Here is a 19,009-nt window from a genome sequence, read left to right on the forward strand (position 1 = left end):
CTCAACCACTGCGCCACCAGGGAAGCCCATCGAGGAGCTTTATAAGGCACTTTCCGTACATTGGGCATATGCTCCGTCGGCTGGACGGCTCCAGTGAACCTGGGCAGCTCGTCAGGACAAGACACACCACCCACATTAGCTCTTGAAACACCCACTTCTGAATTGCCCACTGGGTCATGTGTATTGCTCACTAATTCGACCAGAAGCCCTTGACTTTAGGCACTGGGCTGCCTCAGGGATTTGGGGTTTGTGTGAAGGTGGCAATGGCAGTAAAGGAGACTTGATGTGGCTGCTGGGTTCCTGACATACTGGCTGCACGTTGCATCTCACTGTAAATGCACTGGTGTGCCTGGCTACATACAGAAGCCCCGGAGTGAATACCTTTGCACATTGGAGCTTTCTTTTACAAAGTGAATCATCATCTGATTTGTAAGTGGAGATTTTCGTATTTTACTTTTTCTTAAACTGGTGCCTAGGTAGAGATGAAAATCTTGGAAACGGCCAATTATTCAAATTTATGTTCTTTCCACAAATATTCGTGGAGCCCCTCCCATGTGCCAAGCCTGATGCCAGGCACTGGGTGATGGAGCAGAGAACAGGAGAGACAGGTTCCTGGGTGCTGGGAGGATCAGGCCCCGCAGTTCACTCAACGTGGGCAGAGTTTTGTGTTTTCCTTTCCCTCTCCGGCCTGGGCTGTCCCTGAAGCTTTTCTGGCAGGTCATGGTGTGAGCAGCTCACCACGAGGTGCTCAGAATTCAGAACACTTGGCAGCAAGGGAATGAGGTCGTGGCCATTTGGAAAGGATTAGGGAAAAGTCACGCGGAGTGCGATTTGGGGCTTGTGTTTATCTCAACTGTAACTTTCCAGAAAGCTGGGACACCCCATTCCAATAAAAGCTTCCCCAAGTATTTTTAGAGGCATTGTGATGGTGCTGGGCTGTGTGGATACGGGTGGTTTTCTGGATTTGTGGAATTGCATTTAGTTACTGATAAAACTTCTGTCCAATTTGTGAGCCAACATCTGGTTTCTAAGGGGTGTGCCATGGGCTGGTGATGGAAAAGGTAGAACTATTGAGCCGAGAGGCAGAATTCAGCAGGGCTTCCTTGTGGCTGGAAGCTGCGGCCAAGGCCAGGGCCAGATGGGGGCATCTGGGTCGGTGGGAGAGCTGGGGCCAGAAGCCTGGCCTCATTGTTCAGAACTGAACTTTTCCCACCACTCCTGGGGCTCTGGGGGCTGAGGCTCAGAATTGTCTGGTTTGGTTTCAATCCAATGATTCTGCCGGGCCCCAGGCAGGGTAGGACAAGGACCCAGCTGACTCAGAGAGCCACGGAGACAGCAGTGTCCGCCAGGGGAGCCCCAGCCAGAATGAGCTAGCTGTCTCCTGCACACCTGCCAGGCGGGGAGGGAGACGGGGGTGCTGGGAGGCTCCTGGAGCCCAGCCTGGGCCCAGGTTTTTCCACTCTCTTTTTATTATTTCCAGCAGTCCAAGGTTTTCAGTTACTCACACTCATTTATTCATTCCATCCATTCAACATTGATTAATCGCCTACTTTGTGCCAAGCATTCTGCTCCATGATTTGCAGAAACTACCTCTTTGCTTTTCAATTATCCCCATCTCCAGACACGGTGCCCACTTTACAGCAGTCATTCAATGCCTGGCTGCTGCCATATGGCTATTATTGTCATTAACTGCAGCAGTGACAAGCACTACTAAGACAGAGCTCCTGACCTGGAGGAAGGAGAAAGGATACCTATGATGTTCTGGGTCCGGTGCCAGCCTTTACCATACCTTACCCCACTGAACAGAGGCTGGTATTATTGCCAGGGAAACTGGCATAGAAACAGGTAATGACCACGTGTCTGGGGGCAGTAAGAGGGGCTCCAAGAAGGTCTCGCTCTAGTGGCCTCGTCTGAGCTGCGCCTTGAAGTCCAAGTTCACGTGGTGGAAAATGGAGAGAAAGGGAAGAACATTCCAGGTGGAGAAAACAGCCTGAGCAATGGCCTGGAGGCTGAATGTGCCTGGGGTTCAGGGGTGGGGTGCAGGAGGGATGGCCAGAAGTTAACAGTGGCTAGAGCTGGGGGTGCACCAGCAGGTGCTTGGTTTCATGCCTTCCCTCAATGTCTGGGTGGGTTTGCCTCCAGGACATGACCTTGGACAGTCCTGAGCTGGCCGTGTGCCCAGACTTTCCTGGCTGATGTGCTCAAGTGCGGACATTCTGGTTATTTGCTTTTCTGGTCCCGCCGCTCCGTGGCCACTGCTGCTATCCCGAGTGCAAGGCTGAGGGCCCTCAGCTCATGAGGTCCTTTCTCTGGGCAAGAGCTTGGTGCAATTGGCCCCAAAGTTCCCATCAACGGCTCCCAGAGTTGTAGTGAGCTCTGTGTGAAGCACCATGCTTTGCCTGCCCGCTGCCTCCCTCAGAAAGGGTGCAGGGTTGTGTAGGATGGAAAGCTCAGTGTAGCCATTGGGGCTACAAGGAGCACAGCACAGCCAAATCCAAATCCCTAAACTGTGCTTGAGCCCTTGCTGACACCACCTCATATTCACCTCTTCTGCCCCCCACCCCCCAGCAGACCCCAGACTGGGCTGTGACTCTTCTCCCTCTGTGGTCGTGCATGGCTCAGGGGCAACAGGAAGGATGCTATACAGTCAGGAGCCCTGAATCCTCTATCCTGCCATTGACTCCCTGCTGTGTGAACCCAGGCAAATCGCTTAACCTCTCTGAGCCTGTTTCTTCATCTGTGAAATGGGATAATAGCATCCTCTTCGCTGTCCTAGGGTTTGGGGGAGGTTCCTGAGTAAACATGGGTAAAAACACAGTAAACGGGCAAGCACGACGTGTGTGTGTGTTGCAGGGGGTGACAATCAGTGAGACCAGCGATGTTTTGGTTACCCTCTTGCTCCCTGGAACAAAGGCCCTGGCTGCTGGCATGGTGGAGTCTGGAGAGGGAACATGCTGGCAGGCCCTGCAGCTTCCCCTGTCCTGCCCTAGGACAGGGAATGCTTTTTCTACCCAGCAGGGGAGCTGAATAGCCCCAGGGTGAAGGGTACAGAGTAAGGTTTGGGCCTGGGGACCTGGAGCAGCACCCTGGCTCCCACCCAAAATGGGGCTGTTCACCTCAGTGCCATCCTGCAGCCCCCTCCACCCGCAGTCCCAACACCAGAGTCGCCTCAGAGAAGCGTAGTGAGGCCTGGCCTCAGCCCCATCTGGCCTCTCTGCTGGTCTCAGCTCCACGACCTCCCCCTAAGCCCAAGCACTGCCAAGAGGCCTCAGCCCACTAAACCAGGATGGTGGGCAGGGGTGTGGCTCCCCAGGGCTCTCCTCTGGGGGTGAGAAGCAGGGACGTACCGGGGGACAGTGGTCTAAACCACCGCTCAGTCACTTGTTCAGTTATTCACCAAACAGCTTCTTTAAAAAGATCAAAGAGCACACACATGAGGAATTATTAAGACCTTCTAGTTGAGGAACCAAAGAAAATGCATTTTAAAAAGCACCCTCCCGGGCCAGTTACGTAACAGCGTAGGACAGCAACATGCCCCAGAGACAGCGGCCGATGAGAGGGTGGCAGATGCCACAGTGCAGGGGCAGCTGAGACCCAGAGGGCTGTACGCAGAGTGGTGGGTCGGCGATGAACTGGGCCTCGGTTTCCCCCCCGTGCAGGGTGGCAGCCCAGGGCTCACCCAGGAGGCTTGCCCAGTTCTGAGGAGCTGATGATGCTTTCCAAGGGTTTGCCAGGCACTGCACACGTGGATTAGCTCATTCAACCCTTGTAGGCGCCCGTGGGGTAGGAAGCATTGCTATCCTCACTTTACAGAGGAGGGAACTGAGGTAAGAGGCACATCCTCTCACTGGGAGCACATGGCTTGTCAGTGGCGGAATTGGGACTGGGACCCAGTCTGCAGAGTTGGTGCATTTAGCCTGCACGAAACTGCATCAAAGGATGTGAGCGAATAGCCTTCCCAGATATGAGAACATCAGAGCTGGAAGGGACCCAAGTGACCCTGGCACTCCCTGCTTTTAGGAATGAAGACACTGAGGCCCTGCGTGGTGACGTGTCCTGCCCACAGCCATGCAGTCAGTGAGGGGCAGAGCGGGTCCAGGCTGCCAGTTCCTGACTCACTGCTGCGTCTCTCTTCCCGTGCTATGCCCAGTGCGGTCTGGGAACCAAGAATATGGGCGTCACTGGGAGCTAATGAGGAATGCAGTCTCAGGTCCCACCCAGACCTACTGAACAGAAAGTCCTCTTGCACTTTGACAAGAGCCTGGTGACTTGCATGCACTTTACTGATTGAGAAGCACTGCTCTGTGCTACCCTGCCTTCCTGGTTGGCAATATCTGTTACTGTGAGAATAATGACGTTGTATCCAGACACTGTAAAACTTCAAATTACAAGTTACTGGAAGCTCCATTCTGGAGTCACTTGGGATCTGGGGGAAGTGACAGAGTGGGTCCCCCAGAGCTTAATCCTTCACAGGGCCCTGCACACCCATCCTGCTAGTGAGCTTGGGAGCTTAGTCCTGAGCTGGGCTTGCCCAAGCCCAGGGAAGAGGTGACACTCACAGATGGTCCAGAACATCCTCACCAGAGCCACTGGCTGCTACGGTCCCCCAAGAATTAGAGCTGGCGGTTGGCTAGGGAGTGGCCTGGTTTAGGACACGACTTCCTGGGGCCAGAGCCTGACAGCCGTGGTGGCAGCTGCCAAGGGCTGGCTTGGGGTGAGCCAAGGGGCTTCGGTTCTCTCTCACTCTCTACCAGCACCTCTCCTGTATTGTCTCAGTCCCATGGAAAGTCCTTTGTCCTCAGAGCCTCAAGACCCTATGCCTCCCCAAACTTCACCTCGTAGAAACCCTGCCACTGACCCCAGGTGAGATCAGAGCCTGAGACTGCCCAGCGCGCCCACCTCAGCCCCACATTCTGGTTGGCTGGCTGGCAGCCCCTGGCCAAGCCCTGGATCCTGGGAAGGTCAGTGGAGCTGGGCAGGAGCAAGGGGAGGGCTAGGAGACTAGGGAAGACCCTGGGCTGGAGCTGTGCACAGGAACACAGTGGCTTTTTGCTCCATCTCACCTCCTCTGAATCTGAGGTCACCACGCAAGGGCACGGAGAGTCCCACTGTAGCTGACGGGGGTGGGAGCCCTGAGCTTCACCTTCGAACGCAGACCTGAGGCTCCCCCACAGCCTTCAGATGCAGCAGGAGCTTCTGCCTGGAGGACCCTCCAAGGCACTCGACTTACTTTGCTGCTCCTCAGATGCCCTACCCGCCTCCCTCCAAGCTCTTCCCCTTTGTCTTTTTTTTTTTTTTTTTTTTTTTGCGGTATGCGGGCCTCTCACTGTCGTGGCCTCCCCCGTTGCGGAGCACAGGCTCCGGACGCGCAGGCTCCGGACGCGCAGGCTCAGCGGCCATGGCTCACGGGCCCAGACGCTCCGCGGCATATGGGATCCTCCCAGACCGGGGCACGAACCCGTATCCCCTGCATCGGCAGGCGGACTCTCAACCACTTGCGCCACCAGGGAGGCCCTCCCCTTTGTCTTTGATGTACTGTTTAACTTTCACCCCTCCTGGGAAGACTGGTATCTGCTCAAAAGAGCCATGGCAGGATCTGGTTCTGTACTTGTCCCATCATTTGCAGGTGTGTGTGTGTGTGTGTGTGTGTGTGTGTGTGTGTGTGTGTGTGTGAGAGAGAGAGAGAGAGAGAGAGAGTGAGTGTGTGTGTGTGTGTGTGTGTGTGTGTGTGTGTGTGTGTGTGTGTGTGTGACACAGACAGATCTTCAGCAGTATTCAGGAAACTTTTCCGAGGCGGCATGAGAGCTCAAGGACCTCAGAGTCCACATAGGCAGGTCCTGGGTCAGCACCAGCTCTCAGCAAATGCCCCTCTGACTTGCTGTGCAACCTTGAACAACCTCTCTCCTTCTCTGAACCTATGTAAAATGAGGAACAAGGCTAACTTAACCCTCTTCAGGTTGGTCTTGGAGGAGCACTAGGGCTCCTCAGAGAAGCTTTCAGGGAGTACATGGCATCTAAGGGGAGGTCTGATGGGTGGGGCTCCAGCTCCCCCGTTTTCTGTAATAGGCTGCTTGTTGGCTTTTGTTGACAAAATGGTATAAATGCCTGGGGAAAGTTCTGGAGGATTTTTGTGGTGCTTTCCAGCTGGAATACTCTAGAGGTAGGTGTCTGCTCCATGTGGCACAATTCTGGGCCAGTCCAGGCTGGGGTCCTTGGGCACAGTCAGGACCAAAGGGAAGAACCCTCTCCCTCAACTGGCTTGGCCCAGGAGTGGTGGCAGACATCCCTGGGAATGCAGGGGACAGGAAGGAAGAAGGTCCAGGTACCCCGTCTCTGTCTTTGACGGCCGGGCAGCTGCTCCCGTTTTCCTTCCTGCCCTTCTCCACCCATCCAAAATTTCCCAGAGGAAGTGGCTCTCATTAAAGCAAGGGAGGCTGAAGGTGCTTTAGTCACTGACTTGTTCAGGGGTCAGCTCAGCTCCTGGGAGTGAGTGCAATCCTGGAGAAAACCAAGTGAATCTGTGGCCTGTTTCCATGGGGCAATTGCTGGGTAACTGTCCAGTCTCTTCTAGGCTTTGTAGAGGTTGTAGGCTCAGCTCAGGAGAGATGAGACAGTCCTTCACTCCAAAGGGACTGGCCCCAAGAGCCTTGAAGATGGTAGTGTACCCTGACTATCCATTTCACTGCTGGGAACTCAACTGAAGGAGATATTGCATAAAGAAAAGGCCATCTTCATAAAGATGATCACTGTGGCATTACTCACAACAGCCCCCAAATTGGGAACCACACCCAGCTACACAGAAATAGGGGTAGTAAATTACAGAACATCAGTTAGATAGAATATTATGCACCCATTAAAATTAGTATGTAGAAACATGGAAACAACACTGATAAAAAAATGTTACCAAAAGCAGCTCAGCACTTGTCAAGTAGTTCCCTTTCTTTTTCCTACAAAAGGTGACAAAGAACTGTAGGGGAACTTGCAAAAATGAAAACAGTTATGTTAGGGCAGAGTATTATGAGTTATTATAATTATTGACTATTTACAATGTGCTGGGTTCAGCGCTGGGTGCTGAGGATGGAGCAGTGAATTAGAATGCATTTCCTTGCTCTCCGTCTACAGCTTCAAATCTAATGATGGATTTTTTCCCCTAAATGTCCTTCAAAGTTGTCATAGCATCATCTTCCAATAAAAAATAGCTGATGAGAGAAATAAGTGAGGAAAGGTACTCCTCTCCTTCTGGGTAATGTATTTCATTCCCGGCATCAGAGCCGCCTCCGGCTGGATTACATACATGTCAGAAGAAAACCGAATGTAAATGTGGTAGTGACATTTCGGACTCATAATGTCTAAGTTTCCTTTGAAGCAAAAACATTTTTAAAACTCCATGTTAAAAAAGAAGTAAAAAGTTAGGACTTGTTACTAATCTTGCAGCTGAATAATTAAGTATGCCTAATTCTGAAAGTAGCAAGCTAAATTATGCAGTGCCAAAAGTGACATCTCTTATACCTACACCATCCCGGCTACAGCGGCATGGTTTTAGCTTTATAGCTAAAATATGCTGCCAGAAAACCTAATAAAATGAAGCAAAAATATTTCTGTTTATATCAAGCTGCCATTTGAGAGAGACTTTTAAATATGTTCTTCCCTATGTGTAAATCTGACAGCAGTTGCATAATTAAAACCCCGGTGGAGAGTTTCCTTTTAATCTTTTCAAAGTAAACCAATAAAACATCCTTTAGGATGTGAAATGATGGATTAATACGCTTTGGATTGTTTGAATATCTTTGAGCTAGGGCCTGACTCCAAGAATACTACTTAGTACTAAAAGAACACCAGCCAGTGTCTTTCTCTTTAGGAGTTCATGTAATCATGGGAGATGCGGATAACAACATGCCAGAGGCGACACATGCCTGGTTATGAGTTCTGCTTGTCTTGGATTTTGTTAAATGGAGGGATGAATAAATGGATGTATTTACATTAAAACAAACTTGATTTCAACCCCCTGGGTATATGTCATATAGCATAAATGGCAGAAATAATAATTGCCCAGGATTTCAGTTCAGTGTAAGCAATCAATATGAATAATTTAGACCACAAAGTGGATTTTCATTTTGCTTAAGCTATTCAGACTGACTTTCTATTCAGCCTCAACTACCACTGAACAACCACTGGCAAATCTTCCCACTGGGTCTATGTCGTGTGGACAGTTGCAAATTACCTAGCTCCGGATATGGGCCTTGTTCAAGCCAAATGTCGGGACAAGTAGTCTACCTCATCATGGTGTTTCATCTAACATGAGTACACACAACCACACCTGAATTTTTCTTCTGTGTCTCCCTCTAGCTGAAGGCCCATTCCTGCCCCTTCTTCCCCTCCCCTACACACACACACACACACACACACACGTGCAAAAAAGGCAGAGAGAAAGTGGCTGCTGTCCTTGGACCAGAATTTACCCGAATGTCTCCTACTTGCTAGCATTTCTGTTGCTAACCTTCTTGGTACGGGCTCTTGCCTTCCCAGCTGTCTAAGACTTACCAGATGCTTCTGGTCTGTCTGACCTCTAAGATGTGTCTGATCTTTCAAGTTTTCTCTGGACTTAATCAACTGTTGGCCTGACCAACAGACCAGTCCTTTTGCTCAGCCCTGCTGCAGTGTCTGTCAGACACATACACAGATACACACACACACACCCGTTATTAAATACTTCAGCCTCAAACAGGAATGTGCCCACCAATTATATCAATGAAACTGGTAGAATAAACACTGCATCACTTGGATTCTGGACCCAGCTGAATACATAATGAACTGTGACCTGAGACACGTCCCTTAACACTCTGAGCCCCATGGGATTGGACCCAGGGACCACCCACCCCCGGTTCCAGTCATCATTAGTGAGGCTAGCCAAGATGTGGCACTCACGAACACTGCAATCCAACTGCCCATGTTGGAATATGCTTCAACCTTTTTCTCGTAGAATAAGCTTTAACCTGTCAACATATTAGCACTTGGGGCCTGATATATACAATATATCATATTTATGGGATGAATGAAGAAAGGGTTTTCTACACTGAAGTCTAGTTGAATCATTTAGTTGGGTCTGTACAATACAAGAAAATGTCCACACTGCTGCATGGACCATACACACTGTGATATGCAAATAAAACTGAGTGCATGCTAATTTTCCTCTTCGCTGGATGAGGTGGCAGATAGAGAATACTGACTGCCCATTTTGGATTCAGCTTTGGCTCCCTGAGCTGCAGAATCCATAAAAGCACCAGTAATAATAATTTTCTCTGAAGACTCAGGGCATTTAAGGGAAAGGAACTACATAAACAGAAGTGAAACTGACGTATGTAGGTCTTTACTTAAATCTCATCCAAGTACATTTTGCAAGAGGAGCCTGAAATAAAAATCATGCTACTTCAGGATTCAGCAGAACTTATCTGACAGAAGTGACCAATTTGAACCACTGCCCCAGACCACATCAGCAGGTGGATAACTGACAGAGACCCTGCTACTTGTGTGGCTCTCTTGGCACCTCTGCAAAGGGGCTAGTTCAATGCTGAGCTGTCCACTGGCTGGTTCTGGTCCTGAGTGCAGCTCTTCTCAGAGATAAATATCTCCCTGCAGCAGATTTTGGAAACAATTGTGCTGGGTCACTTGTAACACAGCCACCAGCTTCAGCATAGCCTCCTACAAGGCTTGCCTACATCCCAACACACAAATCAAGAAAGAGAACATAGTTTCTTTCTGCTTGACTAAAGAACAGCCAGCCAAACACAAATCAAGAAAGAGAACATAGTTTCTTTCTGCTTGACTAAAGAACAGCCAATCCTGCTCGTAGATTAAGGGCTCGGGCTTGGGACAATTTACCAACACCCTGACTTGATTTTGTGCAAAGAACTGACAGAAGCTGTAGAAGCCATGGCTGGGCAGTGAATGAAGGCATTGATGGGAGATCATCAGAAAGGCACAGAGACCACAGGTCACTGGAATGAGGCCCCATTTGGAGAGACTCATGGCCTGTAGGGGAAGGGGACACTGCTACCACCTTTCCCTTAATCTGTGGGTTCCATTAGGAAGCCAAGGTCAGAGCACACAGCTGGGAACGAAAGGCTATGGCTGCCCAGTATGTGCACAGGTTGCCTCTAGGTGAAAGCAAAAGGGTGTGTTTACAAGAGGAAGAGCATAAATCAATAATGAGCTATGAACACATGATGTCATCTCCCAGGACTAAGCATCTTTAGTACTTTTAAAGCACTTTAAAAAAAAAGAAAAAAAAACCCTCTAGTTGCTATAGCAACTTGATGCAGCTCTTAAAAGGGGATTTTTTTTAAGGGGGTCATTTTATATCTTCAATCACCATAACAACATGATATAGCTTTTAAATGGTATTTTTATCCAATTTGTGTGTACTTTGGACTTGGGCCACATTTGCCTTTTCTATTTAAAGTCATCAGATCAAACATGACACATGAAAATTCATTGAAAGGAAGCCCTTTCGTAGACTATACATATACACTCAGAGAGCCATCTCTAGCTGCTCATATTCTGCACATGGATGCAGTCTTTCTCTCTGCCTCCCAGCAGCCACCTACAATGGCTTACACTGGTCAGTTAGTCCATTCCCCCGTCTCTAAGCTGGCGTACCAATCCAGCCCAGAACCCACCCACAGAAGGCGTGCGGTGCAATCCCTCACCTCTCAGCCCAGTGAATCCAGTCCCCTCCTCCAAAACTACCACCGGGGGATAGTGCTTTGGGGTGACTAGAGGCATGACCAGCCAAGTGCCTTCTTCCACCCTGGGACTGGAAGCAGGAGATGAGACACAAAGTCTTGCCAAAGTGAAAATCTTGTATTTATTCTGCACTCTATACAGTAACGGGGAGAGGTCTGTTTCACGTGACACCCAGGGCCCAGGGAAAGGGGGGGATGGGGAAAGTGGGTGAGAGGAGAATAAAGAGAGGGACAGGGTGGAGTGGGGAGCAGTGATGGCTCCACAGTCTCTACAAGAGAGGCTCAGAGGAGGGGCGAAAGAAATAGGGGGGCTTCGAGGAATAGTTACACAGCATTTTTTGCACAGTTGCAAATCATGAACTATTTTACCAAAAAATAAGAGGAAGGGATGATGGAAAGTATAGAGAAACTACCCCCTGCACCCAAGCTACCCCCTTGGTGCCACTATTGGTTGGAAAAGATAGCAAGGTAACAAAGAAGAGAGGTCAAGAAATTGGAGGGGAAGTTGGAAGTGGGGAGGGGGGAAGTAAGAGGAGAAAACCAGAACCAGAGCGGCTGAAGTCCTATTCTCCAAGTCTAATGAGGTGGTGTAGACTGTAAAAAAAAAAAAAAAAAAAGCTAAGGAGATCTAGGGATTCGTCTGGGGAAATGGTCGCCTTCCCCAGGGTAAAAGGGCTGGAGGACTCTGAGGGAGAACGCGTGTAAAAGAAGAAAGGAGAAGAGAAGGGAGATAACAACGCTGTGAGTGGAGAGAGGAAGGGCTTTCCAAATCACCTGGATGAGGAAACCGAGGACTAAGGGGCGTGAGAAATAAGAAGGAAGCAGCAGGCCCCTGATACATGTTCTCCCAAGTCCTTTTTTAGAAGCCAAAACTGAGGCACAAGCTGTTAGGTCACGCAGTTGGCAAGTGCTGGAGTGCGGGCGGCCCCCGGTCTGCCCAGAGCCCGGGTAAGGGTTCTCCCCGTTTGGCCTCTTTGCCAGGCATTCACCGCTGGGTGCGCGCCAGAGATGGGCCTCTCAGGCCACCTCCCGCGCCGAAAGCCAGTAAAGAGGGAGACCGAGCAGGAGGAAGGGGACGGGTGGGGAGGAGAGGGCGAAATGAAAGTAGGCAACGGGGCCTCAGAAGGGAAGAGGGAGCCGAGGGACGCGGCTCGAGCCCCGAGCAGTGGAAAGGGCGGCAGGTGAAAGACGCGGAGAGGAAAGTCGCCCGCTGGGCGCGCCGCTCACCTATGGTCGACACCACGGTGCCCACGAAGTAGAAGGCGCCGGGGAAGTCCCAGCGCGGGCGCAGCGCGTCGGCTCGGACGCCGGCTGCCAGCGCGGCCTCGTAGTGCCGGAGGAAGGCGCGCAGCTCCGGCTCGGCCACTCCGTGCGCCGCGCTGAAGTTGCGCAGCGTGGCGCCCCAGCGCGCCCGCGCCTCCGCCTCGCCCGGGCTCTCGAGCGCCGAGAAGACTGTGGCGCCCGCCACCAGGTAGAGGCCGATGAGCGCCGCCAGCAGCACGAAGCGGCCCGTGTCCTCGTTGAGGTGTGAGCGGCGGCAGCAGCAGCAGCAGCAGGAGGGGCGCGGCAGGCGGCGGCGGCAGCGGCGGGGCGGGGGCCGGGGGCTGCGGGAGGACATGGTCCGGAGCTCAGCCCCGGGGCCGGGGCGGCGCTCGGGGCCCGGGCCGCGACATCCCCCCCGCGGGAGCAGAAACGTGAGGATGGTGACCAGGGGTCGGGGGCCGCCGCGGAGCCCCTCGCCGCCTCCTCCAGGGCCCGGACGGCGGGGCGCCTCCGCCTCCTCCTCGGCGCTCAGGCCGCACACGGGTCCCGCGGCCCTTCGGGCGCCGGAGCTGGGGCGCTCCTGTCTGCGCCCCGACGCCTGGCCGGCTGCCGCGGCTCCTCACCCACCGCCCTCGGGCGCGGGGGTCTCAAGGTAGGCCCCTGCCGCCTTGTGGCCGGCGTCCACGGGGCCCCGGGCCTCATACTCCTCTCCAGACAGGCCGCGGGCTGCGGGCGGGGCGGGCTGTAGAGCCCGGGCGCCTAGGACAGGGACAGAAGAGCAGGGCACGAAGAGAGACCCCGGACGCGTCCCATGAGACGTTCCCGGCTCAGCGGCTCCCCGGCGCAGGCTCCGTGGGCAGTCCAGCTCCCGCCCCCGGGCTTGAGCTGGCGGCGTCGGCTTCGGAGCCTCGGAACCGAGCTGAGTCCGGGGAAGCGCTCCCTTTCCAGCTCCAGCCGGAGAGCCGCCCGGCACGGAGAGGCGGAGCCACCGGCGCCCGGGGCGGGGTGTTGGGGGGTGGGGAGTAAGGAAGGGAGAGAAGGGGTGGGGAGCTGGGCTGCTGCGACGCCTCCCTGTCGTTCTGGCTGCACTAATGCGGGGCACCGAAGCAGGTGTCCGGACTGCGGTGCTGGCTACCACGCCGCCAGGGAACACCGTCCAGTCCCTCCCTGCGCTTCGGCTCCGGAATCCCTCCCTTCTGTCCAAGCTGCCGCCAAACTTTGCTCAACTTGATGTTGTCCTGCGGTCTCAGGTGCTGGAGGCCGAAAGACGCTAATGCCCTGACACCGGGCTCTCCAGCTCCAGTCCGAAGTTTAAGTTCCCTGTCGCTCGCGTCTTCTTCCTGCATCCATCCACAGCGCCAGGTCTCGGAGGGTTCCTTTGGGGGAAAGATCCCGCTTAGGAGAGGGGAAAGGGCCACTCGACTCGGGGCGACCGGAGAATGAGGGCGTCTCCTCCCCCTCCCGACCGAGCGGGCGGCCGGCGTCAGCACCGCGGACAGCGCATCGGTGCCGCAGCCGCCGGGCGGGCGGCGCTGGGGCTGCGGGGACCCGCGGCGCGGGACGAGCCGGTCAGCCTGCTGCGCTGTGCTTCCCCAAACCCCCGGTTTCCCTTTCTACCTCCCTTGTGTCCCCTCAACCCCTAAGGCAGGTGCGGTCGCGGAAGCGGAGTGCTGACAGGGAGGGGACGCTGCGGAATAGAGACGGGGGAGGAGTCAAGAGCGAGTAGAGGACCAAGGTGCCACCGGAGGAGGAAGCGTTCGGGCCCACCGGCTGCTGGATCTCCCTTCGTCACCCCAACCCTCTGACCCTCCGGTCCAGGGCGGGGGACGCTGGATAAGAACCTGGCTGCGGCAGGGTGGGTAGAGGAGGTGCAGGGAGAGTCCACTAGCTGGCTCCCCCGAGGCCGGCGGCCGGAAGGCTGGGTTCTTGAGCGCTGAGGAGGGTGTGTGGGGGGGTGTACATCGTCGCCCCCTCCGCCGCGTGGCCACAGGGAAACACGGTGGAAGGCTCGGCCCCAGCGCGGGAGCTTCTCCGCCTTCCGCGGGCCGCCTTCGCCGGGATCTCTAAGTTCTGTGTCGAGGAACGTCCTTGGTACAGACAGAAAACCGTCCTCTTCTGGCAGCCAGCCCCTTCTCCGTCCGTCCCGCTTCCACAGGAGAGGGGGACCCTGATGATGATGAGACGATACAGATAACAGAAAATGAAGATAATTATGGAGGCTGTGCTTAGCTACGCTAGGTGGGTGAACCGTGACTAAATACAGAACTAGCCCCCCACCCCAAGTCTCGGGCGGTCTGGTCTCCACAGCAGAAAACACTCAAGCTAAGGCCGACCCAAAGTAGTGGCATTGTCAGTCCCCTAAGCGTCAGGGGACTCCAAGTCGTTCCTGAGCAAGCCTCCACCGTTCACTGAGCATTTGAAAGCCTGGAAACCAGGTCCTTCTGACCGCAGGCCCCGACCTGGAGACTGGAGGGCAGGGGGTAGGGGTGGGGTTTGGGCAAGAGAGCTGTCCAGAAGCTGAAAGGCATCTGACTTCAGATGTTGCTTTACCCAAACCAGGGCACATCGGAGGCTTGGATCTTCCTAGACGTTCTCCTCCAGTTTATGGACGGAGCCAACTATACTCCCCTTTGTGTTAGGGGAGGGCCCAATGGGAGAGGATCCACCACGAGCATAGTCAGAACCAGCCTTACTGGTACTGGATGGCATGTGGTTAACTTCGCAGTGGTCTTCTGAGAAAGGGGCAGGGGGAACCTTTGCGTGAGGGGGAGAACATTTCATCCACTGAGAATATAGAGCCCTCGCCTCCTTTTTCTGGAGCACAGTGGGAGCCTTATGTAAACACAATTTTTTGCCATTGCGGACTATTGTTACTATTGGCCAAATGCACTTCAACTACTCTCTCCAAGCCTTTGCCTCCCCTGGGCTCATCACTGGTGTCACCCCAGCCCGTTCCCCCACCCCTACCATACCCCCATCTCTACAAGCTTCTGCAGGCAGGGAGGACAGCCTAGCCGTGGGCCTCCAGGGCTGGATTCCACTTGACTGGTCAGCTCTGACAGAAGTCCTAGAGTGTCATTCCAGGAGTTGGCCCTGGAGTCTCCAGATGCAGCTGAAGGGCATTGCCAGATCTCTCAGTGGTTTTCTTTGCCCAGACTCCCAGGTCAGGGACAGAGTGCTTTGCTGCAGTGTTCTGTGCCTCTGGACCTGCTCCTTGCCCAGCTGGCAAAGGACCTGCCTTGTCCTCCAGCTTGTTATTCTAGCTTGATTAGTAGCAAACCCCTGGCATCAATCTCAACTGTGAATGACCTAATCAATTTATATAATAGGGAAATGATGAGTTCCCTGAACATAGGCTCGGGTCCTTTGGGGAACCAGTGCCATGATGAATGCTGTTTTTTTGCCCACTGAATCCATATAAGTCGCTGGCTTCCAGCTGGCTACCCTCAAAGCTTTTACCTCAGCCCTGAATTGCTGCAACAGCCTCCAAAGAATGGGGGCTTGCTATCACAGATGTGTCCGTGCTTTGGTCTATCCTGCCTGCACCTGCCCATCATTGCCCTGATCATGTCCATTTGATCTGATCCTGTGACTGATGTCCCTAGACGACAGTCTCCAATGGTTCCTTCAAACCTATAAAAATTTAGTCTCAAACGCTTGTGGCTGCTATTCAAAGTCCTTGATGATGCGATTCCCAACAAATCATTCTAACCTCACCTTCTACTACTTGCTACTTATCCCCTAAGTACTCCGTACTCGGCCCAATCACCAGCACTTTGCTTATGCTATGGCCCTGCTGGAGTGTCTTCTTCCTTCTCTTCTTCTCCAGCTCTTCATACATGCAGCTCAACTCAGGTTAGAACTTTTTTCTTCCAGAAAACTTTTTCTTTGTAGGATATTTTGACCCAATCACTTTGACTGCCATCATTTCAGCTGTAGATCATTTGATTCTGAATGTCCTCAAGAACTTCGGACAAGACACCAGAGCAGGTACAGCCTCTCTGTGTCTCTGCCTGTCTCTGTCTCTCTCTCTGTCTTTCTGTATTTTGTAAAAAGAAAACACAATGGCAGGACTGTTAATCAGGAAAATTAGGTAAGGTCAAGTGCAATCAATTGATGATTCCACTCCTAGGTATATGTCCAAGATAAAAGAAAACATACATTCATGCAAAAGCTTGTGTGTGTACGTTCATAGCAGCATTAATCATAAAAGCCAAAAAGTGGAAACAACCCGTATGTCCATCAACTGATGAACAGTTCAGTACAATGTGGTATAACCATACAATGAAATTTTCAGCAATAAAAAGGAATGAAGTACTGATTCATGCTACAACATGAATGAATCTTGAAAGCATTATCCGAAGTGAAAGAGGCCAGTCACAAAAGAGGACATAGTGTATGACTTCATTTGTATGAAATGTCCAGCATAGGAAAATCCATAAAGACATAGTAACTTAGGGGTTGCTTAGGGCTGGGGGATTAAAGAGGAATGGGAGTGACTGCTAATGAGTATGAGATTTCTTTTGAGAGTGATAAAAAATATTCTAAAATTGATTGTGATGATTGCACAGCTCTGTGAATATAGTAAAAAGCTTCAAATTGTACATTTTAAATGTGTGAATTGTAAAAAAAAATACAAATGCAACCAATCAAGCAAATCTTTATTGAAAAAAATGGAAACAGAACTTATCCCAAGAAAAATAATTTCTTTAAAATAAAAAGGAAAAATGGGAAACAGTTTAGCAATATATAATGTCTTTTTTTTTTGTCTCTTGTACCAACTTTTTATTTAAAGTCTATTTTGTCTGATACTAGAATAGCCACTCCATCTTTCGTTTGGTTACTGTTTGCATGGAATATCTTTTCCCATCCCTTCACTTTCAATGTATTTGTGTCTTTGGATATTAAGTGAGTCTTTGGTAGAAAAAACATAGTTGGATCATGAGACTCTCTGTCTTGCAACTGAACTTGTTAAGAATGCCTGTGACTGTACATCTGCCTCCTGATATATTTCCAAATAATCAATGAATAGATATATTTATTGAGGACCTACCAGCTACAAAACAGTGTACTATGAACTGTGTGTGTGTGTGTGTATGTGTGTGTGATGAGCTCTGCTGTTCCTGCAAGAGCTTAAAGGCTGGCTGGGGAGACAAGATATGCATATGGGAAGCAGTAAGGACTATGCTACAGCAGATAGAGTTAGGAGCTGACTGTGTGGTACTGATCATGGGAGGTCAGAGAAAGGGGTCTGTGATGAAGGCTGCGAGAGTCCAACGTTTTGGGTAGCAGGCAGTATGTGGGCTGGTTCTGAGGATGGGTAAGGTTCACATGTACTGGAAGAAAGGGAACATCCCAGCCAGGAGAACTGAGCTGAGTGCAAGAAAGTGGAGCAGGAAAGAGCATATTTTGTTCAAGGAACTGTAGCAAGCAGAGAGTAGATGTGGGTGAGAAGAAAGGGAAGAGTCTCTGTCTTTTATATTCCATGACCTCATTCTCTGACCTCTCAGCCTCTCAATATGACGTTAATGCATGTAATAACTGATGCTGTGAAACTCAAAGATGAATGCTTTCCTTCCAGAGTGAGAATCAGGTATCTAATATAAATGGACTTGGGCTTAATGAAGGCAATTTTATGGCAAAGTTTTAGTTTCCCCACATATACCACCACATGGGGTTAGCTGTGGTTGCAGAGGAAAAGAGGGACAGATGTGGAACCTATTGGGTAAACAGTCAAGGGCTCTAGTGTTAAAACCTCCCTGGGCTCCAGTTTCCACAACTGTCTCTGCAAAGAATGCACTGTGTCATCTTTATATCAACATGATTCTTAAGGATTAATGAAGTCGCTGACACCTGTCTGTTTATAAGGAGCTTGGAAATGAAGCCCAGAATCCTAGGGTGAGGAGTTGTTATGAGCCCACTGGAGACCACTCCTTGCCTCCTAATTTTCTTGTCCAGAAAGCTGTGGCTTTCTTGTCTAAATGTCTCCATGAGTCCTCTCTCACAATGCCAAATCACTTTTTATTAAGAAGTGATTTTTAAATGTCTATTTCAATTCTTTCTTATTTTAAAATCTGATTTTTTGTTCTGTAGGTAAGGCCATACATGTACTGATTTTGTCCCAAATAGATTTTGATATAGCTTTTTAAAGACTATGTAAGTAATGTATCAATAATTTAGAATATTTGGAAGATTCAAAAAAACAAAAAAGGAAAAAACAAAAATTACTCCAAATTCTATTCCATTATCCAGAGAGAATTACTATTATCAGTCATTTTAATGACTCTCCTGCCTGCTTGGCTGGCTCTATCTATCTATCTACACATACATATTTAATTTTATTAAAATTATGGGATATGTTACATACCACTTTAAACTTACTCTTTAACATTATAGGTCATTCAAAAAATATTTCAAATATTTCAATTCAAACATATCTGTGGAGCGCCTACTATTACAGGTACCTGGATTGATTAATGATCATGGAGCTTACATTACTTTCATGTTTTTTGAAAATGTGTGTGTGTATATATATATATATATATATATATATATGGAGAGAGAGAGAGAGAGAGAGAGTCATTTGTTGGCATAGTGCCCTTCCAAATGAAGATGTAGCTAAATTTCACATTGGCAGGTATTCCTGGATTTTTAAGGTTCCCCCCTCATCCCTTTCTCCTATCTTTTTGCATCATTCTTTAGTTTCCTATTAAAATATCAATAGATGTTTGGGTTTGGCTTGTCAGTGAGACTGCTAGTTCCCACTCAAATCCATTCTCCACCTCTTTTTCTGCAACAGAACACCCATTTTATTTGTGGTGTCAATGTGCCCACTTAAAAGACTATATTTTCAAGCCTCCTCTGTAGTTAGGGGAGACTGTGTTTCTAGCAAAATATTCTAGCAAATATTCTAGTTCTAGCAAAATATTATATGGGACTTTCAGGAAGGCTGAATAAATGAAGATAATTCCATAGGAAAGGGTGCCCTTTTATCCTCCCACTAT

General features: G+C 50.7%; 1 protein-coding gene across 1 annotated transcript in view; it reads right to left on the reverse strand.

Moving 5' to 3' along the window:
* Positions 1-13,009, reverse strand: part of KCNK12 (potassium two pore domain channel subfamily K member 12) — a 53,896-nt gene extending 40,887 nt beyond the window's left edge. Inside the window, exon 1 of the mRNA XM_060117557.1 lies at positions 11,970-13,009. Coding sequence (XP_059973540.1) covers positions 11,970-12,360 — 391 coding nt within the window. The 5' untranslated portion in view covers positions 12,361-13,009. The remainder of the gene's footprint in view (positions 1-11,969) is intronic.
* Between the last annotated feature and the right edge of the window lie 6,000 nt (positions 13,010-19,009).

This window comes from Mesoplodon densirostris, chromosome 14, assembly GCF_025265405.1.
Source record: "Mesoplodon densirostris isolate mMesDen1 chromosome 14, mMesDen1 primary haplotype, whole genome shotgun sequence".
NCBI lineage: Eukaryota > Metazoa > Chordata > Mammalia > Artiodactyla > Ziphiidae > Mesoplodon > Mesoplodon densirostris.